Consider the following 22,939-nt stretch of genomic DNA (forward strand, 5'->3'; position numbering starts at 1 on the left):
TTATTCCACGGCGGTAGCCTTGGTACAGATAGCTGCATGTTGGACCTATGCTGCTGTCGTGTTTCGGTTGTTGTTTTGAACCGTGTAACATTTCAATAACGCTTCAAACGTTCGGTGACAGATATGTAAACGCGCACTATCAAGACACAACTCTTTAAAAATTAGTATTGATTTTTTTCTCAGACACGGCAAACCTACCATACAGTATTTATCCAACAAATGCGTATTACAATTGCAGTATGAGTTAAGAGTTTGAACGAATTAATTAACGTTGCATTAAATCACTCTCGCTCCTTTTACTGACTGAAATTTATTTCAAGCTAACCTAACTGAGTTACGTCCCTTGAAGCAGTCTTTTGTAATATCATCTTTAGTATGCAACTTGTGATTGGAGCGAGTTTGGCAAACACTGACAACACCGCGTGCGACAATTTTCGACGTGCGGGACAGTCGTTTACATTCCATATGTGGCAATTGTTCTCTGTTTGGAAACTGTTCGCCTCGAAGTATATATATATCCTACACTACATATACTATATACATGTGATGGCAGCAAGTGAATATCTATCCGAACATTTTAAACGTGATGAATTTTACATGTACTGTGAGTCAGTAGGTATTAAGAAAGCGAGACACCTGGTTCAAAAGGAGGGATTGCAGCAAATATTGGTGTGGGGGTATACCTTGAGCCGTTTTTGTTTTACGTCGCCTGCGTTTAGCAATATTCCAGCAATACCACGGCGGGGGGACACCCGAAATGGGTTTCACACGTTGCACCCATGTGGGCAATCAAACCCGGTTCTTCGGTGTGGCGCTCTAACCACTGAGCTACTCCAATTATGCAGTCTTTGCATGTTCGATAGTGTCTTGCCCATATGTATATACATTCACTGACAGAAGGAGACACGGCTTGCTCAATCGCAATTTGTTGTGTATAGTTGCCTCCCTTGGCTACACAGGAAGCCTGTGATAGTAGGTTCGAATAAGGTAATATATTCGCTATTTACAGATCAATCATATTATGCCAGCATAAACATAAAGAGCACAAGTCCATCTTAGCTGGGACATGTCTTTCTTCCATGAAACACAAAATGGATACTCTTCAATGTTGGGGAGCTTCATTTTTAATTTACGATTGGGACATTTCATTTATCGGAGTCAACAAATGTTGATATGATGCACAATTTTCATTTTTAAACAAAAAAAGACCCGGTTTGATGAAACAGCCACTAACAACTGTGTGATGCAAGATTATTGTCAAAATTAATGGTCTACAGTAATTAATGAAATCAATCAAAATCAAGAATGACACCCCACTCATGTGTATGGGGCTACACGCGTCCATCTCATGCATTGTGTTTGGGATCCTGGTAAAGAGAAATGGTAGTGTGTAAAAAAGATGCCTGTCTTTGAAGGTTTTTGTCACGCTTATAAATACTTCCTAATCAGATTGAAAGTTCAGGTTCCCCTACTTTTTTTAAAGAGTATATTAAGGTAATATGACATCTATGATTGCCCCTATACTACAAAGTGTAGATTGTAAACCGAACTGTTGTCATATACATATTTCGCCCATCAAGGTATTATTACTGTTCTGGAACTGGCTTCATATATATTTTTCTACACTAATGACGTTATTTCATTAAATACACTTCAGTGTTACTGGGACATTAGAAATGGCGTTCACACATTGTACCCATGAGGGGAATCGAACGCGTCTTCAGCGTGACGAGAGAACTATTTTACAACTGGGCTGCCCTATGGCCCTTTAGTACAACACAAGTATTGTTGGTTGGTTGTTTTACGCCGCATGATGCACGACGCAAGATGCACGACGCAGATCGTGTAACATGTCCGGGCATGCGCGGTGCCAACAGGCCAAGGGTCACGGATATACTCTGAGATTAAAACCCAGCCACAGCATTTACATGAAACACGCTTCTACAGGCCTGTCACATCAAGGTTACTTATGGAAATTCAAAACCATGAAGAGCGGGTCCTGGATCGGGTAAGGGTTAACAATCAAAGTTGAGTGAGTGAGTGTAGTTTTACGCCGCACTCAACAATATTCCAGCTACATGGCAGCGGTCTGTAAATAATCGAGTCTGGACCAGACAATCCAGTGATCAACAACAAGAGCATCAATCTGCGCAGTCGGGAACCGATGACAGGTGTCAACCAAGTCAGCGAGTCTGACCACCCGATCTCGTTAGTCACCTCTTACGACAAGCATAGTTGCCTTTTATGGCAAGCATGGGTTGCTGAAGGCCTATTCTACCCCGGGACCTTCACAGGTGATCAGAGGTAGATTTATTTGAATATCATTTTCAATTACAAACGAGATGTTCCTGATGCGTAACTGACCGCGATAGAATATTCATAATATTATCGGGGCGGTGAGGTAGCTAAGTGGTTCGATTCCCCACATGGGCACAATGTGTGAAACCCCGCTGGAATATTGCTATATGCGACGTAAAGCTATAATCACTCACTCATAATATCATCAATGTATCATTAAAAATAACTCATTGTTGATTTCCTCTTGTTTAATAATCTCTGTATAGGTTGTTGTAAAAAAAACAGGAAGTATGTCAAAATCGCCATACCACAGAACATTGCAATACCGCGTGTAAAATAAATTATGTCATGGGTCACGAAATAAAGTAGAAAATATTTCAACATGACTAGATGATTAAAACATCAGCATCTTTGGGTAGAGTAGCGTCTGTACTGGACAGTGGCTAACACAGTGGAGCTTTGGATATCTCTGTAAAACAGCAATAAATAGAAATAAAATCTTCATTATGACATCTGCGATCACTAAACGAACGTAAAAGTCAGTTCTTTTGGGCATGGTAACTAAATCATCACTGACACACAAACACATAATACTGTGTCTATCACATTATAGCTTGTACCAACGTGGCACCATAGAACAACCATCACTGAGATAGGATTTCAGAAGACGAGTCTCTGACGTTTTGGCTTAGGGGAGACATCATGGGCCCGGAGGGGGCTCATCATTTCATCTCCGACACCCGTGGCGTTTTCGTCCGGCACGGAACGCTTCCTCTTTTCAGAGCTAAACAACAAACGGCAGTCGCCCGTTTTGCGTACTTTCCAGAACATCTTTAAATTGGATTTCTGAGCAACAGGCGTGACTACCACCTTACACAGCTTTAACTTAGTGTCACTAGTTTTATGACTGTAGTACGTGACCTTAGTTTTGTCTTTCTCGCATCTTGGATTTGATCGATTCGTGTTTTGTTGACTAGATGAATTAGCGGCCCCATTTAGCAGCAGCTTCAGCTTCAGTTGTCCTGGGGTGCGGATGGAAGCCGTTACCCTTGGCAACTGGACAGGAGAGCCTACCGACATGGGTGTCTCGTCATTCGGTTGTACAACAGGCGTGCTTTCAATGGGGGAATCAGATGCACGCGATGTACTTATGCATGACGTCATGGTTTGTGAAGTAGAATTTTCACTCGAGGTATCCGGAGAACTTTCGGTACCCGTGCATAACGTCACTGACTGACCGTGCTGGGCCACAATTGTGCCATCTAATTCACGTCCTGAGTTCGTGCATGATGTTAGAGATGGGTTTGGCTGGAGTTCGATTGCGTCACAAGGATGAGTGGGACTTGTACACGATGGTACCGGCTGTGACGACGGGATGTGGGGCGTGTTGACAATCATTGGCGATTCGTGGGTGATCTGAGATGCGCTGTTTACGTTTTGCAAGGATAAATTGTCAATGAGATTTTTCAAAACGTTCGTTTGGGAGTCAGCCTCAGATATGTCAGAAAACATCTTAGCGTCAGCGACATTGTCACCGAGGATACAAGAGAACACATCACTGTCGTTCAGCGTCAAGGCAGGCGTGACGGAGTTTTCTACCTTATCCGGTACCTCTGGAGTGTTGATCTCACCAGACAGAATGGTGTCGATAAGAGGGAGTGGTGGTGTGTTGCTGGTGAAGTTTGTAGTTGTGTTTGATGCCGGCAAAATCGTCAGTCCCTCCAGGGGTTGAACATTACTGACATCCTCTACATTGGCGACATTTTCACTGGGGTCGTCAAAGTCGTAAACATCTTTATTGGTAGGCTGCGTCGTCGGAATCTCAGGAGACGTGACTGGGGTGATGTCAGACTTGTAACACGGGGGTTTATCAACATTACGGACAGGAATGTACTTGAATAAAAACTTGTACAAATTCGGTAATTTTCGCACAATTTGGTCCAACACTGCAAAATTTTCTTTATTCCTGACAAACTTCTGATGGCCAACACTCCTGCTGTGTGTCCGAAGTGAATCCTTGTACCAGCACTGGCACATCTCGCAATATCCCCCCTTGTTGTGAGAGAACCGACTGGGTTTGGTTCCTTTTTTCACTGTACTCCCGGTCGTGGGGCGAGCGAGCACCACGGGTCCGTCAAATGGAGACCCGCCCCCGTTATCCGGATACAACAATGGTATATTTTCTAGTTTCTTATGAATCGGTTTATACTGACACGAATCATCTTCTACTTTAATAAAACACTTATCTTCCCACTTTATTGGAAGAAATTCAGTTGGAGGGTCCTTCTTCGTTACCTGTTTACTAGACGCACCGAGCTCCTTGCAGCGTTTAATGAAAGTGTGTACATGCTCTGTGTTGATTCCCATCTCTGCCGCCTTGTCTTGAATATTGCTTGCATTGTTTACCTCGGACGCCAAACTTTCACTTGTATTTTTCCTAGCTTTCAACAGCAAAGCTCTTCCTCGACTTAGGGGAATGTCTTGTTTACGTTTCGACACATCGTCGCGATCGAGGGTGGTTTCACCCCGCAATCGACTCGGTCTCTTTGTCAGAGGCCGAGAATCCGATACACACACATGAACGTCGTTCGACAGAAAAGTTTCCACTGAACCTCCCAGCTGACGAATATATCCTTCTACACGCTGTCGCACAGGCTTTGATTTCACATCCACATAAAATGACTTACTTTTGAAAGGCATTGAACGGAATTCCAGCCTACGCCTAGCACAGGCTTCGGGACTGTCCTCCATGCTGTCACACATTGCCTTGTTCGAATAGCCCTCGCTTTTGTCACGTGACCCAAGTGAAGATTTTTTTCCCGTACACTGTCTTCGCTGATGTAAACAAACCGGTATCTTGGTATGTATGTTAAGTGAAGAGTTGTGCACAATATATCAGGAAAACATCTCCAGTTTCAGTGAGGTATGTCCGTATTATGTATCCATGTTTGACTGAGTTGGGCACGAGGAGTTTATGTTGTCTGATGGGTTCAGAGGGAACGGTCCATCTAGAGGGGAGGAAGGTTGTGATAAGACCAGACCAATTTAAATGATCGGACACTGTATCCTATATTACAATAAAGCAATTAATTTATATTACGACAAAATATATACTGTGTTAATCATGGGTCGGGAACAAATACTCACAGTGTTTAACCTGACCACCCCTGTACGAAATGTGAACGTCGGCTTATGTCACTCACAGCAATTTACGCACAGTGTCGTCACGGTTCAATGGCCCCAGGTGACACCAGACTTAGAAAGTAATGACGCTCACTGCAGCGGTTCGTTGAGATGGTTCTCCCGTTTGACATGCACCTGGATTATCGCACTGTTGTGTAATTCTGCCAATTTAGCAGGCATTCCGCAAGTTAACACTGATAATCAGACAAATTCCTACACAAAATGTATTTCGTGACACTAATTATGTTTTGTCGTTTTATTAGGATTTTCGAAAACAAATTCATTTTCAAGCTGACATAATGTTCAGCCACGTATATACATGTGATTCGATTTTTCAGATTTTGTCCAAAAGTATTAACGTTGACTTAGAGTTTTACCCTTAGGTCAGGAGCTGTGCTTCCTTACGCAAAATTAAATCATTTGACAGCGTTTATATGTGTCATCATAATATACACTTGCTCACGTTTATAACTTCAAAGTAGTTTTTACATGAATTTTCAAAATTATGTATAGAATTGCGCGCTGTTTCAGATTAATGCTGTTTCAACGTAGCTGTTTTAATAAAGTTTCGTAATTTCAAAAGTTATGATTGAATAATGTTTTACTCTTTTCCTTGATACATGTAATAATATTGTTTAAGCATAACACGGGATCGTTATTACTCTTTTTCCTTGCTATCGATAAAAAAACATACTAGTATATCCAGTAATTCCATTGCCCACTCACAAAGTCAATACAAACGTTACATATCTCATTCGACGTTACTGTGTTTTTTAACAGAAAATGTTCGTTCACACAACAACGGAAATGGCTTAATTGTGTATGTAATACTAAAGACAGAACTTGACTTTGTAATGAGATAATTGCAATTGATACCACATATCCCTATCCAAACAAATACTACGCGGTCGTATAGCCAGTCTTCAAAGCGGTTTTCCAGGTAATTAACACATGCTTATACAATGCTATTGAGGAAGTAATCGACTGATCCGGGATTGAATTAAGATGTTAAATAAACACTAGAAAGATGATGAAACGAGAGACGATTATAGATGTTTATTGTGTTGATCGACCTACTTTAAGATATGTAACGAAACTGAACAATGAATAAATATAGAAAAAAATAACATCCACTAAACTGAACTAGGTTGGTAATCTTTATCAAACCTTTACTAACGATGCATACTGAAAGTTGTTTATGTTCTTTTTTGTGCGGTTAATGCATGTTTCTGAAGGAATGAACTATGAAATAGGTAGAAAAAGAACAAAGCAAACGAAAAGGAACGGCGTTTGGGTCAAAAATAAACTAGCATAAACCCAAATATAGCTAACGACAGGGACTGAGAATGGGCAATTGACGGCTTATTTAAATGTACTTGTTTTGTTTTGTTTTTGTTTTTGTAAATTTTTTTTGGTGTTTTTGTTGTGTTTGTTTGTTTTTGGTTTTTTGTTTGTTTGGTTTTTTTGGGGGTCTTTTTTGTTTTTGTTTTTTTGTGAGTGTGTGTTTGGGAGGTTTTTATTTATTTTTTTTTTTTGAGGGGGGGGGGGGGGGGGAGGGCGGGGGTGGTGGTGTTTTGTTCAGAGAAGTGAAAAAGGTGTTATACAGTCATACGCAGATTTTCAAGTTTCATTTTACCTTCCAAATGCGCATTGTTGTGGTCACATGCCTATGTTTTGCCACTAGTCGCCTTTCACACAAACCTGCACTTGTGTCTGTCGTAAGTGTTGAGTCGTCCTCAAATGTCAGACCAATTCCTAAATTGTGTAATAAACCACAATCTTCTTACGAACCGAAACGATTCACTTGTTTGTTCAGTTTTGGTACAAATTTAGGTGTGTCTCACACACACAAAATGACTTATCTTTAAAGAAATTGTGCATGTATATCTTCAAAATGATCTAATGCTTGTTACACGTTGTAAGAACCCCTTTATGTGGGATATTATCCACAGAAACTTACTGACATACTCGAACACATCTACTCATCTAGTCATATCTCACGTACATATACACTTCGTAGTCGTGGAACGTATGTTGTTGCGTTGTGACATGCAGTTTGTTGTGTTTGTAGGTGCGAAACGAGAACAAGCCCAGCTAACGCTCTTCGTTAATTAGGGTTTTGCTGGTGTCAGCACTCCAGTGAGTCTCCCCTGGTGTACTTGTTGATACGCGAAGGTCGTGGTGAGGTGTTGACAGGCACTCATATAAACCGAGGGTTTGTTGTAGCAACAATACCGTCACCATCGGGCTCAGGGGTGTGATAGGACTTGGGTTTTATGACTTAATCCACGGGTATGTGAGGTGTTAGAAGCGCTCGTCAAATCCCTAACAAAGCAGAGATCAGGGTGTCTATTATTATTGTGTATAAACATGCGTAAACGCGCAAGGAATTGATTCCAGATCCCTCACTGTACACGTGAAAACTGACTATATCTAAAAAAGCAGTTTATATGTACGACAAATCAATGTCACTTGTTAGATAGATAGAGTTATTCATGGAATACCAGGGCTGCGAAATACACCCCTTGAACCTTGACTTTCGTGGTGAGTCCGATAGTCTGTCGTACAGACCCTGAAGTGTATATATCCAAGAAAGCCCACACAAGTCTAGAAAATGTGGCAAGTCTAGATTTCCATAGCTTCTGAAAATGAAGAAAGTCTCAGGGCTCCATTTCACTATCTTATTATTTTTTCACTATGAACGTTTTTTCAGTTAAATATGTTCGTTTCAGAGACTAGCTGTTAGTCTATGAGTCCGACAATGACCATCCGAAATATCTGATGAGAGCTAAAGTTAGTAGTTAGTACTGTTTAGTAGTAGTAGTAGTAGTAGTAGTAGTAGTAGTAGTAGTAGTGTAGTAGTTTGTTCTTTTGTTTGTTTAACGCCCCACTCAGCAACGTTCCAGCCATAAGGCGACGGCCTGTAAATGATTAGTCTGGACCAGACAATCCAGTGGTTGACATAATGAATATCGATTTATGCCACTGTCATACGAATACATTCGTCATCCACGTCAGCGAACCTGAACATCCCACCATTTTAGTAGCAGCAGCAGCAACTACAACAACATCCGATGCATCAGTGCATTTCCGCTTGTAATACCAATAATAGTTTAACCGTAGTGTTTTTTAATACAGTATATAGCAGAGTCTCACCAAGGGTACACAATATAGACATACGACTTAACCTAAGTAAAACACCACCCATTCTTCACAGAATTACGAGACTGTACGAGACATGTTGTCCACATTCTAACAGTATCTGGACCCTTTGGTCACCATACCAATCTTGCCCCGAGGCAGCGGGACGCTCTACCCCACTCCCCTTCACCCCGGGACCCCATGTCGCCACATTTGTTGCGACCCCGTACATAATACACGACACTGATCATGGGTGTCTCCGAGCTGACCGCCTTACCCTGGAGCAATGTGGCGGGAGTTTGTGTTACAGACTTTCGTACAAAGGATGTCTTCGAATGGTTTTATTTTTTTATTGCTTTGATGTCCCGTTTGTCGTTAAGGCGAGGGATTACATCACCAGTTGATCTTTTAGGCCTTCAACACACGACGTGCAAGTTGGCCCAGAGATGTACATTGATGTATATCCGTTGTTGGATTTAATCAGTATAATTTGAAATTCCGATTGGATTTGCTGATAGCAGAAGTACATGGTTTTACACAAATTGAATGTTTGTTATCGGGCCGAGAAAAAGAATTCTTTAAATACAGGAAACCGACAAGGGGTGATGCACGTCAGAGGCTTACATTGACCAGCGATAATCTGCATCTGTATAAAGTCTCCTCGCATGGAGAATACGGAATGTACATGTCTGCCATGCAAGTAACAGTGAATCTATGTCATTCAAACATAAATGTTCACATAACAGAGTGAAGAAGAATCAAGTGATGATAGTTTCCTTACAAATATGACAACATTGTCACATTTGGTTCTACCACAACCTCATTCGATTGACATACCGTGGATAACATTTAAAAACAGATATTTGCAGGTCTATTTGGAATAATCTTTGTATTTTAAATGACACAAACGTGTAATTTAGGATGAGCGACTTGTGTAAAATGGTTTGGACTTCAGTGAATCAATTCAGCGACACCACTGGTAAGATCCACTACGTGCAATATCAGTTTAATGTCCTAAAAAGCATTTGAAACCCACATGTCAACGTTTAGCAACATGCATGACGAATACAACTGGAAAAATGCAAATGGTGTCATGTAAATATGGCTACCACGTCGGCCATGCTGAAATGCGGATCTGAATTCTGTGAGCACTTTGGAAGACAACAAAGCAAAGGACACACGGCGTGCTATAGCTTCATTTGCCCAGTTGCGTAGGCAAAATCTCCTCACCTTGTTCTCAAAACAAACACCCTGAATATTCAATACCAGTCATTTTGCGGGCATACCGCTATCCAATGCCAATGCATAAGATAAAATGATACATACAGATGTAACATTTCCAAAGGAATAAATTGTCACATTCCCCCGTAATTTCTCCTCCTCATCTGTTTCTCCCTTGGGGCCATCAATTGCATTTATCAGTCTTGTACATCTAATATCCCCTGCTGTTTTTGACTGTTTTGGATAAAAGTCGCTCTCGCCTTCTTCAGACTGAAGCGATGCTGGTTAATACGCTAAGAACATATTGAGAACAAGCTGTTTGCACTCTGTTCATTTCAAACGCAGATATATGTTTGTTTTCCATGTTTTGATTTAATTAACCCTACCAAAACTCAACTCTAACATCAATTTATTACAAAATACATGTTCCGTCGGGACGTAAAACAAATTTCTATTTATCACATTACACCAGTGATCATCAGTGATGCGTAACTTGTAATGTATACACATTACAATTATATTCCAAATATCTGAAGTATGGACGATTCAAAAACATAACGAATATACTCGTACACAATTGAAAAAACCGTGAAGTACAAAAATATTTGTATGAAAAACGAACCTCCACTTGTCTTTAGAAAATTTCTGCATTTGGCATTGCTCTTGTGTAGCTAAATGGCTGATATATCTGATAGATGATGAACAGACCCATGCTCACAAACTATGAAAATCTTCTCAAGGATCTGAGTTTGACATTCCTTGACATTTGAGTGTTAAAAATGTTATTTTTGCACTCCTCTATTACTTTGAGTGGGTTTCTGTGAGCATGTTTAGTTTCACGCCATTCCAGCTATATAGCGGCGGTCTGAACATAATCCAGTATGGACCAGACAATCCAGTGATCAACAACATGAGCATCGATCTGCACAATTGGAAACAGGTAACTTGTGTCAACTAAGTCAGCAAGCCTGACCAACCGATTGCACTAGTAGCATCTTATGACATGGCTTTTGTATATTGTCACAGGAGTACACGTCTCTAGTTCCTATAATGTACATATGTATTGACCAAGGACCTCAATGCCAGGACCTAGCAAAATCATGTTTTAGTCCCACATAATTCATGATGTTGTCAGCATAATACTGCAAAAATGAATCAAATCATGGCACAACATAACAGAGAAGTGAGGTGGCATAAGTTCACCATGGCAACCTACGCCTCTAGAATGTACATTCCACGTACAGACAAATAAACATACATAACACCACAAGTGTAGAGATATGGCATCCTGTTTATTGTGGGGAAATCTCCACCCATCCATTCCAACGCCAACAGGACAAATATACACTTCACTGGTTCAGCCACCTGTCATCATAAACATGACATTGTGGGACACATACTTCAGATCAACAAGGATAAACAGGACAAAAGCATCATATTCAATATTATGGCCACAAGCATGAAGACAAGATTGAAATTATGAATGAGAGTTTACAGAATAAAATGATTTCAGAACAGTTCAGTCACAGTCAAAAGTAACCCTAATGAGGCTTCACTGAATGAGTAGAAAATTGGATAATAGTTTCAACATGGCCTACATATATCCAAGGACAGTCTCAGCTATGTAATAACAGACAAGTGGCCATGAGATAGAAGCATTTAAATACTATAAATAATATGTCACATGTTATCTTACAACTCATGTAAAGTCACCATACACCTCAAAACAGCATTTAATATCAATGCATCATCCACAGACTGAGCTATCTGTCCCAAGTCCCATTCAACATAGATAGCTCCTGCAGCACTTGAGGCAAATATCAACATTCATCACAGTGTAGAAATTCATCACTGAAAAACATTTGACACTTGACAACCTGTTACTTAGTATATTATCTAATGAGAATTCATTATGAACATTTTTCTTGGAGTCATTCTTGTGAGTTAAAGAAAATGTCACCACTAACTTGTAAGTACAATTGAAAAGAGACAACAATGAATGTTCAGAAAATATGGAGAGTAGTTCCCATTTTTAAATTTACAAATCACTTCAAACATTAAAAACAATGTTAAAGACAATAAAAACCAATACCAATGAATTCAAACAAGATCAAGCATTTAACAACATGAAATGGATTCTCATAACAATGAAACGTGATCAGTCTGGATAATATGGTCTAATCACAGGTATGATGTAGTGTAGAACTAACATTTGGTTTCTAGCAGTGGATGCAATCAGATGAAGACAAATATTTTGCTTCTGTTAATATAAGGTTTACCGCAGATGGCTGATAAAAATCTAAGGTTCAAAATCTTCAAAGGTCTTACCTCATCATTCCATAACAAACAAGAAACATGTAAGTAGATCAGTATATAAAATGAAACTTGAAGAATAATTAAATAAATAGTACCTAATACTTGAATCCCACAATTCAAATGAGAATATGGTGAGAAATGGGCTCATGAATTGTACCCATGTTGCAAAGTGAACTCCCTCAACCAGTAAGATTCCAAAGCTATTTGAATAAGATCACAGATGGCATGGGGATATTGATAATCGCATGCCATGCTTACGTAATCACCATACATAAATTATTTTACTACATTCTTTTGTAATTTGCAGGAAAATGCTAGACACATTTCAGGAAAGGATGGTAATTGTTTTGGCGTGACATCTGTTACCATCTTTTTCAGTTTGCTCTGTAATAATAGTATCAGGTGTTAAGCAATGCCAAATTTCACATGCAGTCCCAGAAATTCAACAACATTTGGCTTGTCCACGCAGTAGTGTCAACCCCACTATTTGTATTAAATACTCATAATTCATCATGGACTTTTTAAACCTTTCCTGCCAGACTCAACACTACTCTAAATATTATTCTGACAAAATAAAATATGACACAGATATCTCAACAACAGGAATGACTATTTCTAGAACATGAAATGAGAACCCTCCTTGAAGACATGAACTATGAAATGTGGGAGGTGAGGTCCAAATGGAGGTCAGGCAACCAGAGGCACACCCCTCTTAAAGATGTACAAAGAGGAAGCACAGAAGCAGTTGGTGCTTACAGTTTACACAGAGATATTAACTTACAACACCCCAAATATTCCATACAAACCCCCAATACTTTCATATTACTCCGGGATATCCATCAAGGAAAGAGACATTTACTAAAGTATTATGAATGAATTGAGTGTTCTGTAACTTTGAGTACTATGTAACTCTGCAAACATGATAATCAAGCTGTTAACATCAAACCATGAACTTGATCAGATTTTAGGTTGGTGACTATCCATACTTTGGAAAGTTACTGAGAAGATTGTCAGCGTTATGATGCATCATGATACCGCTGAAGACTATTTTTCAGTTAACCTGACATGCTCAACACAAAATGATGACCTTATTTAGTTGCAATTCAAATGAGTGTCAACACAGGCTGAAACTGAGGGACACCAATGAGGACCTATACATGACAAATAGACGTCCATGTCTACAGAGCATACGGACACCACTCTCAAACATCAACCAGAACCTGACAGAACATACTGATCAAGGTGTGTACCAATGTGACTTCAGCTTGTAGTAGTGGAAGCCAAAGTATTCCTTTGCTGGTGAAGTCATAAGATGTGATATTCATTTTGGACTTCTCAAACTCTGGATCCTTGCAGACAAACCTCTCACACAGTCTTTGACGGGAATGTCTAAAGGTCACGTCTATCAAAGGCAGGTAACTCTAGTATCACGCTGATGCGGTCAGGAGCTTCTTTAAATCTGCAGCTTTTTCTCTGAGTTCATAAACTCCATCTTCGCACATGGGAGATAACTCCTCCACGAGCTTGTTACCAACACTGGTGCGAGATAGAAGAGGTAACTGTCCAGCATCTAGGCAAGGAGAAAATATATCGAATTATACAATATCCCATTTCAAATCATCTTTGACAGCAAACCTGTTCAAGTACCAATTATTATTGTAAAAGTAAGGTGCACAGTGAGTAAGTAGGCTTTTCGCAATAAGTTGAGAACCACCCCATTTTTTCACATTACTTAGCAAGGAATAAGCAACTGACTGATGTAACATCAAGGAATCTTGTCGTCCTTACCATCTTTTGAGCACTTTCTTAAAGTTAAATGCATAATGTCACACACTTTCAATAATATTTTGGCCTATATTACATATATACTGAGAAACAAACTCACTATAGCTCCCTATTACAATAAAAGACTTATTTTCCATTACGATTTGCCTGAAATTAATAACTGGAACTGCGAGGAATGTCAACAATTGCTCTGCACATCAAAAACTGTTACATGCGGTGTTCTCGCTGGTTCGCCAACGCCTGTGCCTCAACAAGCGCCCACAAACCATCCTCATAGCTGTCTCACCAAGCAAACCAAGATGGCAACCATGCAAAATGTCGTTAAAAAAAACAAATCAGAAAATCAAGATTTATGGATGACAACTTCTTTATTGTGAATATTATGACAGTTTTGGAGCATATGCTTGCTCCTTTATCAGGTGCTATAAGGTCATTTGTCACCACTTGCCCCTTTCCATATTATCACGAATGGTTTAATATAACCAAGCGCTCACATCCATTCAGGACCAATGCAAGCACATGCAGTTCTGAACATACCTCTGGTTTCAACAGTTTTGTGTGGGATATTCGCAAAGAGCGCTTCAAGCAACATAACTACGTGGATCTCTTGAAATAATGTTTGGACGGAAGAGGGCACAGGAGTCGATTTAACGCAATCAATTCATTCAAACTTAAAAACTTAATACTGTAATCTGAGTAATTTTTTGTGGAATTACAGCTTTCCTAATGGCTGTTAGTATTATTGAGAGAAGAATATTATTTCTAGAGAAAAGCGTTGTGATACAGTGCCTTTAAAGTAGCAACAACAATAACTTTGTATCAATTAAATAACCAGTTGGAGTTAGTTCTACAGTTCAACCTGCTCCAAAGGAGTAAGCTATTATAATTGTCTCCCTCAGTTCATTAGCCTTACAGATTAACAGATTCCTCAAATGTTACCCTCAAGAAAGAAGGAAAACTAATCAATCATCAATCATGCTTACCATGCAGCTTTGACACAATACTTTCTATCACAGCAAGAGCTTCAGTTCGGATCACAGCATACTTCATGTTACCTGAAAATACATACCCAGTGTTAAATGCTTGTACAGATAGTCATCAGGAAATTTCTTGTAAAATCTTGGGAATCCAGTCTGGTACAAGTGAAAGTGAGTGAATGAGGGGGTTTAGTTTAACGCCGCACTCAGCCATATTCACGTTATGTGACAGTTGTCTGGAAATAATTTGAGTCTGGACTATACAATCCAGTTATCAGCAAACTGAGCATAATCTGCACAGTTGGGAACCTTCAACATGTGTCAACCAAGTCAGCAAGCCTGACCACCCGATCCCGTTAGTCGCCGCGTACGACAAGCATGGTTGCCTTTATAGCGAGCATGGGTTGCTGAAGGCCTATTCTACCCTGGACCTTCACAGGTTAGTACTAGTGAAATATCTCCAAAATGCTATTGGTACTGGACTAATCCCAAGAGTGTCCTTCAGCAAATATATCTGTTTCATTTCATGAAGATGTAAATTTTTCGAATCAAGGAAGTGGAGATAAGTAATGATCTGCACAAACACTATAGCACCTCTTCACATAGAGAGGTATCACATGGGGTACTAATCTGTGTTACCATGATATGAACAAGTGACCGAGAAACACTTCACGTGTTACAAGACTGTAGTACCTAGGAGGGGTATCACAGTAACCAGCAGCTGGTCTACGATGGGGATCACTTGACTTGTGTCCTTCATAATGTTCTCTTTCTTCAGACATGATAACCTGAAAGTGCATATCAGCTCTCATTTAGTCATCCAGGTATATAAGGAATGCAAATTCCTGCATCATATATATGAGGGTCTGTAAATAAGCGGGTCTGGAACAGGCAATGCAGTGATCAACAGCATGAGCATCGATCTTACACAGTGGGGATAGAAAGGCATGTTTGAACCAAGTCTGGAAGTCTGACCATCCAATCCTGTTAGGTTTCTGAAGACCAATTTTCACCTGGATATATGTTATATGAGTGAGTGAGTTTAGTTTTACACCGCTTACAGCAATATTACAACCATATTGTGGCAGTCTCTAAATAATCAAGTTTGGGTCAGACAATCCAGTGATGAACACAGTCAACCAAGTCAGTGACGCTGACCACCATATCCCGATAATCACCTCTTATGACAGCATTGGCTGCTGAAGATCAATTCTGACCAGGATCTTCACAAGTAAAACATGATAGGTACACTGGTACCAGAATCATCATGAAGAGAAAAACGCAAACGATTATGAATCTGTCACTAAAATCCTTACACATATTGATTATGTATGTAAGAATTCTTTTCTTCACTTTGTTTCAGTATAGTGACCTATACTTACTAACATATGGATATCCTATTTTATATCTGCATAGTAGATGGTAGTGTTATCAGCAAGTGCCAGGTGCTTGGAGCAATTTATTACTGCATGCAATGGGAAACACACTTCTCTAACGTGAAGGTCTGTCTCTCACCTGTCCACAAACTTGTGCATTGTCTTCAGTATGGTGACCTGGCCCTTCCATGCATTGACTGGCACTCCCTCACATAGCGACTCACACACTTGACTCTGGAACTCACCTGCAAGGTACACAGGTATTTCAATGTAAAATCATCTGACAAATTCTCATACGAAGAGAAACTTGAGAACATGGGACGATAGATAAATGTGGCAAATCTGTTCACCCAACACTGCTACCTGTAATGTTTCATTCTCAAATAAATGCTTGTAATTTGGAAGCAAACAGACATGCACAAATATAGTTACATGTTATAAGTGTGTTCAGCAGGACAGTACTACCAGTACACTATGTCCATGACACTACAGGAACAGTGAGTGAGTTTAGTTTTATGCCACACTCCGCAATATTCCAGTTATATGGTGGCGGTCTGTAAATAATCAAGTTTGAAACAGGCAATCCAGTGATCTACAGCATGAACATGGATCTACACAAATGGAATACAATGACATATGTCCACCTGATTCCCGATTCTGTTACTCGCCTCTTACAAGCAACAATGTACATACAGTAGTATGATCTATAAAAGACTCAGAAGACAATATATTTAAAGCATGCTTCATGTCATGCATAGGCCACCCACCATGCGTGTCAGATGTACTGGGCCAGGTCTCCCCTAGGGTTGTGTAGGCACACTCTTTAAGGTTGTGCTTCACGGCAGATGGTACGTCATCCTTGTCTTCATCCTTGTCAGATTCCTTTTCCTGAAACAGTCATAACAGCCATGAAGAGGTGGTGTATGGTCCTGTATGTAGAGACCAGGTCACAACTCAAGTTCAAGCAAAATTACGGAGAGTCTTTGGATGGGTGACTGTGCTGGGCAGCAGGACTTCAGTCCTGCCCCACAATAAGGCACATGTGATACATGTGGTTTCACCTTAGGCGAGTGAGTTTGTTCAAACTTGCCTCTGTCAAGCCTTCAGAAAATGGGTACCCGGTGGGATAAGTCATGTGACTGTTAACCATCTAGTGCCTCATAAGCACCTTGGTTATCTGGGATAATAAATATCACTTTGAGCACACTCCTCCAAGAGGCAGAATTCAACACATTACAAATGTCCTTATCATTATTAAATACTGAATGAATGGTATTTATATACATTCAGTGTTTCCTACATCACATGACAGGACTTCACATCATCAGTTTTTGTTTTGTCCTCATACAAGAGCGTACAACAGCGCACGACTTAATACAGGTTGATAAGGCTAAATCAGCTGATCATAACCTGTGGGGCAGAATTAGGTAGCCTCTTCATTAACACCTGGTATGATAACCTTTTTGATTAACACCAACTTCTGATGGTGTCAGAATCATAGTGGACTATGTTTACAGTTGAGATTTTGTATGATTAAGATAAATGTTTCCTTGCTTGTATTTATGTCAGCCTTGACCTCTGTCATCAGGCACATGACAAAAGGAGCTCCCATATTACCATTATAAGGACTCAAAAAACCTCCATTGATGTCACTCTATATATTGTCTCATCAGGTTCTCCTTTTATCTAGTAAAACTAAACATGTAGTTTTGCAGTCTTTTTCCAAGGAATCCCAGGGATTTTCTTTACAAATGCCTGCATCCTGGGGATTTTCTGACGCAGATCTTGACCTTGAATTATTTTACCTGCTTTGAAGATTGTTATTGTCTTGCTATTATTGAACATGACTGTAAAATATCACATTACTGAAAACATCCGGTATATTGTGCCAATGCCTGGCCTCAAACCTGCAACCTTTTGCATACCAGCATAGCGGTTTTACCCACTTGGCTACAAAGGACTCTTGTGAAGAATGAGAATGTTTGTCCGTATGAACCATGTGTTCCTCACAAGATGGGTAGTGCATGCAGTGCACATGCTAGTCACACGTAGCATGGGCAGAGAATGAGAATGTTTGTCCGTATGAACCATGTGTTCCTCACAAGATGGGTAGTGCATGCAGTGCACATGCTAGTCACACGTAGCATGGGCAGAGCACATGCACTGCATATGCAAGGCAAGATATCGGTTGGCAGTCAGATGTCAGTTGATGCAACAGTAAATACCAAATATTAAAATTATATCTAAAGTGTATCTTCTGTCAGTTCATAACGTGGATCAAAAGCTTGGAGTTGGTTTTGATCCTTCACATCCACACTCTGTAACCATGTTGGTCAAAAGGTCCCCATTAGCTCCTTAAAAAGAGTGGACAATCTGGAATTGAAAATCTTTCCTGTCCCCAAAAATTCTCACTAAAGAATTGTGTTGGAGGTCTGTAGGCATCTCTAAATGCAGGGTTAGGAAATAAGTTTTATTTTCACTCATCTGCAATAGTGCTGTGCTCAACAGCCGATATCTACATGATGTTAAAAAAATGTAGTCTGTATGAAAATGTTGCAAGTCCTTTGTCACTGGTATTCACATTTGAAATAAAGATAAACTTCTTACCTTTATCATAGGTAGCAGTATATCCCACACATCACGGAACAGATCCAACTCATATGCTTCAATGATGGCACCTAGACACTTCAATGCTTCAATCTTGTAGGCCGGCCTCTCCTTTCGGGACTCACGAAGAACTGCTTCAACAATCTAATAAACAAACAAGGGTAATTTGTAACCTGTCTGGCCAAACATGCGCGATATATATGAGATATTGCTACATAAGTCATAAAGTGTGTGTTAGCAAGTAAAAGTTCCAGTCAGTACTATTAAGGTTTAGATCATGGAAAGATGTAATAACATAAAGAAATAAGATAGCATAAAGAACTATTCACAGTGCTGAGGTTTATTGTTGCGAGTGACACACCATAACCACCCAATATTCCTGTTAGTCAGTCCTTAAGATGAAAAAAATAGTGCAAGACACTTAATCTGAGTGAGTTTAGTTTTACGCCTCTTTTAGCTATATTCCAAAAGTATAATGGCTGGGAATACCAGAAATGGGCGTCAAGCATTGTACCCAAGTGGGGAATCAAACCTGGACCTTTGGTGTGACAAGCGAAGACTTAAACCACTAGGTTACCCCACTTCTCCACTTATTCTGAATCACATTACCTGTGATGTTTTGTATCTTGCATTAATTATGGCATGACACATCTCATACACACCTTATCTTCATTGTTTTTTTAAAAGCCAGCACCTACCTCTTTAATCTTGGGTTGTCCTGCTATGTCCTTTTCTTTGATAGTGTCCCTGAATCAACAAAGAGAGTGAGCATGACAGCAGTTTAGAAATTTACCTGCACTGACAGGATGGGACACAAGAAATAGGTTTAGTGTACTCAAACTGTGAAAAATGTAGTTGTGACTGTGACAGGTAACCCTCCTGTGTGTGAGTTGACATCACCTGTACAATATTTCAGCCATACTCTAAGCGACCCTCATTGTCCTGCAATGAGTTGGTACTGATAAGTACTTCAGGTTTAGTTAGAACTGACAGAGACACTAACTTTATATTTTGGTCAGGATCACTGACTTGCATATCATTCTGCATTAACTAAAAAGATTGTCATGTCAATCACTGGGTACTCCAGTCTGGATTCAATATTTTAGGGAGATGTAGTATTGCTGGCTGAAGCATTAAACAACAAATAAATCATGGCATATAATGATATTGGTGCAATGCTGGACATTCAAAAACCAAAGACTACTCCTCTCAAAGGAAACCAATACGGATGGTACAGTGCTGACAGATCAAGGTCTATAGTCAGATGTCAGACCCACTATCCGTGAAGATCTGGGTTAGAATTGGTCTCCAGTAGCCCATGATGGTGGTAAGAGGCGACAAGTGGAACAGGGTGGTCAGGCTCACTGACTTGGTTGACATATGTCATCGCATCTCAGTTGCGTCGATCAATGTTCATGCTGTTGATCACTGGATTGTCTGGTCCAGCCTCACATATTTACAGAATGTTGCCACATATTTTGAATCTTGCTGCATGTGGGGTTAAACAACCAACCAAACAAGCAGTCAGCTTAGATGTCAGAAATGTTTTGACTGATGACAAGACTGTTTACTTACTTGCAGGATGTGCACACTGTGGACAGTGCCTGGAGGAGGGCTTCCTGAAGACACAATACACACGGGCTGAGACAGTAAATAAGCAATTCTGCAGAAATGTACCAACAAATGAAGCATATGACTTTATGGATTAAACTTCTTGTTCTTTGCGTTAAGTGATGTTTTGATATAGATTCTTCATCGTTATAATTGTTTTAGGTTGATAATGGTGTAAGAAACTACATCAAAACAACGCTTAAGGCAATGAACAACAAGCTGTACTCCATAAAGTCATACATTTCACTTTTGACTCACTGACTTAAAAAATGCCAATCAAATGCAGAAATGCACAAGAAATGTGCCTGCATGAAATTTCCAAGGGCGAGATGACACAAACATAGTCTTCAGGACTAAGTAAACTATTTATATACAAGAACCAGCAGCCATTTCAACACAGGTGGTCAAGATAACAGTTCCTATAACAAGTACAATCACAGGAACTACAATATGATAATTAGATAAACACACTTAACTATGATCATAATGAATTCATATACACCACTAATTTATAACCAATATTCCTTATACGCAATTCTATTAAAGTAGACAGCAAGTGTCAGAATAAGAAAAAAATAACTTTGTAAAATATGTCAGTTTTCAATTTAATATCCAGCCATCAGTCTCCTAAATATCACTAATTCCTTGAAGAAATTACCTTCCCATCCCAGGTCCTGCCCTGAAGGCCACTGAGCAGCGCTGTGAGGAGGTTGCCGAGATGTGGAGGTCCCAGCGATGACCCTAGTTTGGTTGCCACAGTGCTCATGGCAGCAGCGGCTTGGGCCTTGGTGCTCCACAGCTGGGACTCCAGGGACACCTGCAGGAGCTCCACCACTTCAGAGATGTACAGTCGCAGGCCTCCCTCCGTTCCTGACATACAAACACTCAACTTAATGAGTTTGGGATTTGGAACCAGAAGCAGCACAGTAACCAAGTTTCTCTTAAATCATACACTTGTATTGGAGTGAGTGAGTGAGTGAGTGTGTGAGTGAGTGAGTGAGTGAGGGAGGGAAAGAGAGAGAGTGGGTGAGTGAGTAAGGTTTTATGCTGCTTTTAGTTATATTTCAGCAATACCACAGTATAAGTTTATCTAATACTGGAGTGAGTGAGTGAGAGAGTGGGTGAGTGAGTGAGGTTTTATGTTGCTTTTAGCTATATTTCAGCAATACCACAGTATGAGTTTCTCTAATACTGGGGTGAGTGAGTGAGAGAGTGGGTGAGTGAGTGAGGTTTTATGTTGCTTTTAGCTATATTTCTGCAATACCACAGTATGCGTTTCTCCGGTACTGGAGTGAGTGAGCGAGTGAGCGAGCGGTTGAGTGAGTGAGGTTTTATGTTGCTTTTAGCAATATTTCAGCAATACCACAGTGTAAGTTTCTCTAATACTGGAGCGAGCGAGCAAGCGCTTTTAGCAAAGGCCAGCAATATCACACCAGAAAAGTTCTTCAAACGTTGTACCCAAGTGGGGAATGAAACCATGGTCTTCGTAAACAATAGGCTAATGCACCATCCATGTTGGTTCTTTTACATTAATACACGACAATGGTTCAGCTAAATGGGCACTATTACACCATAATGGTCACTTTGGCTTTTGTAGTAAAGAAATAAGCTGCACTGGCAAAATATTTTTGTACATATTTTGAGCATCCACCTTTTCAAGTATCATATTTTGTCAAAGAGCTTTTGAGGGCTTGAACAAACTACATCCTGAAACTCACAACAAATTATCTAATAACAAATTTTCTAATTCAAGAAAGAACAGAACATGATTACTGTCATCCTCGATATCTCCAGGGTATACGTTCCGATGAGTCTCCACTATACCCTGGACGCATCTACGGCTCTGCCCGATAAATTTATTACCTCCCTTGGCTGGCTCCGCCTTCTCACAGTAGCCAATCAGCTAGGCCGCCGTTATAACTGATCTTGCCAGTGTCAACAAAGGTAGCGGTCGCAAATGCAAAGGTTTGCTCGCAGTGCGTCCCAGATTTTAGGGAAATCATACAAACAAATTGACAGGTCCGAAACTTTAAAACAACATATGCAAGAACGCCTTCTACCTCTTCCAGAGAACCTCTGCATGGTTTCTGTTGCCAAGTATAATCGGTTAGATAATTCAAAAAACGAAAGTGAGTTGTGATTGGTTCGCTCAACTTCCCAGCGTAGGCACCTGACTGGATCAAAAGACAGTCAAGGGAGATAATAAATTTATCGGGCAGAGCCGTAGATGCGTCCAGGGTATAGTGGAGACTTATCGGAATGTATACCCTGGAGATATCGAGGATGGATTACTGTTTGTACACTTCTGATTCAAACAGGACACATGTCTGCAACAGAAAGTGATCAATTTGATTCAACTCCATTAACCTGGAGAAACTACAACTATCACAGCAACCTAGGATTTTTAACTGTTTGCTTAAATCT

At 40.1% G+C, this 22,939-nt stretch overlaps 2 protein-coding genes across 2 annotated transcripts in view; both read right to left on the minus strand.

Moving 5' to 3' along the window:
* Window positions 1–2,534: 2,534 nt before the first annotated feature.
* On the minus strand, window positions 2,535–5,304 carry LOC137290887 (protein DBF4 homolog B-like). The gene has a single exon (XM_067822056.1). It carries the CDS (start codon window positions 5,059–5,061, stop codon window positions 2,959–2,961), a length of 2,103 nt encoding a protein of 700 aa, XP_067678157.1. The 5' UTR covers window positions 5,062–5,304; the 3' UTR covers window positions 2,535–2,958.
* A 5,810-nt stretch (window positions 5,305–11,114) lies between these two features.
* The window catches only part of LOC137291777 (proteasome adapter and scaffold protein ECM29-like), a 60,368-nt gene continuing 48,543 nt past the window's right edge, over window positions 11,115–22,939 (minus strand). Inside the window, exons 42-50 of the mRNA XM_067823299.1 lie at window positions 21,174–21,385; window positions 20,480–20,523; window positions 19,603–19,651; window positions 18,905–19,048; window positions 17,065–17,185; window positions 16,437–16,542; window positions 15,615–15,709; window positions 14,928–14,999; window positions 11,115–13,729 (exon numbers count right to left, since the gene is read on the minus strand). Coding sequence (XP_067679400.1) covers window positions 13,587–13,729; window positions 14,928–14,999; window positions 15,615–15,709; window positions 16,437–16,542; window positions 17,065–17,185; window positions 18,905–19,048; window positions 19,603–19,651; window positions 20,480–20,523; window positions 21,174–21,385 — 986 coding nt within the window. The 3' untranslated portion in view covers window positions 11,115–13,586. The remainder of the gene's footprint in view (window positions 13,730–14,927; window positions 15,000–15,614; window positions 15,710–16,436; window positions 16,543–17,064; window positions 17,186–18,904; window positions 19,049–19,602; window positions 19,652–20,479; window positions 20,524–21,173; window positions 21,386–22,939) is intronic.

Source organism: Haliotis asinina, chromosome 7 (genome assembly GCF_037392515.1).
Source record: "Haliotis asinina isolate JCU_RB_2024 chromosome 7, JCU_Hal_asi_v2, whole genome shotgun sequence".
Lineage (NCBI taxonomy): Eukaryota > Metazoa > Mollusca > Gastropoda > Lepetellida > Haliotidae > Haliotis > Haliotis asinina.

Coding starts and splice junctions, on each gene's coding strand:
- LOC137290887 (XM_067822056.1), bottom strand. CDS start 5,061: ATGTGTGACAGCATGGAGGACAGTCCCGAAGCCTGTGCTAGGCGTAGG.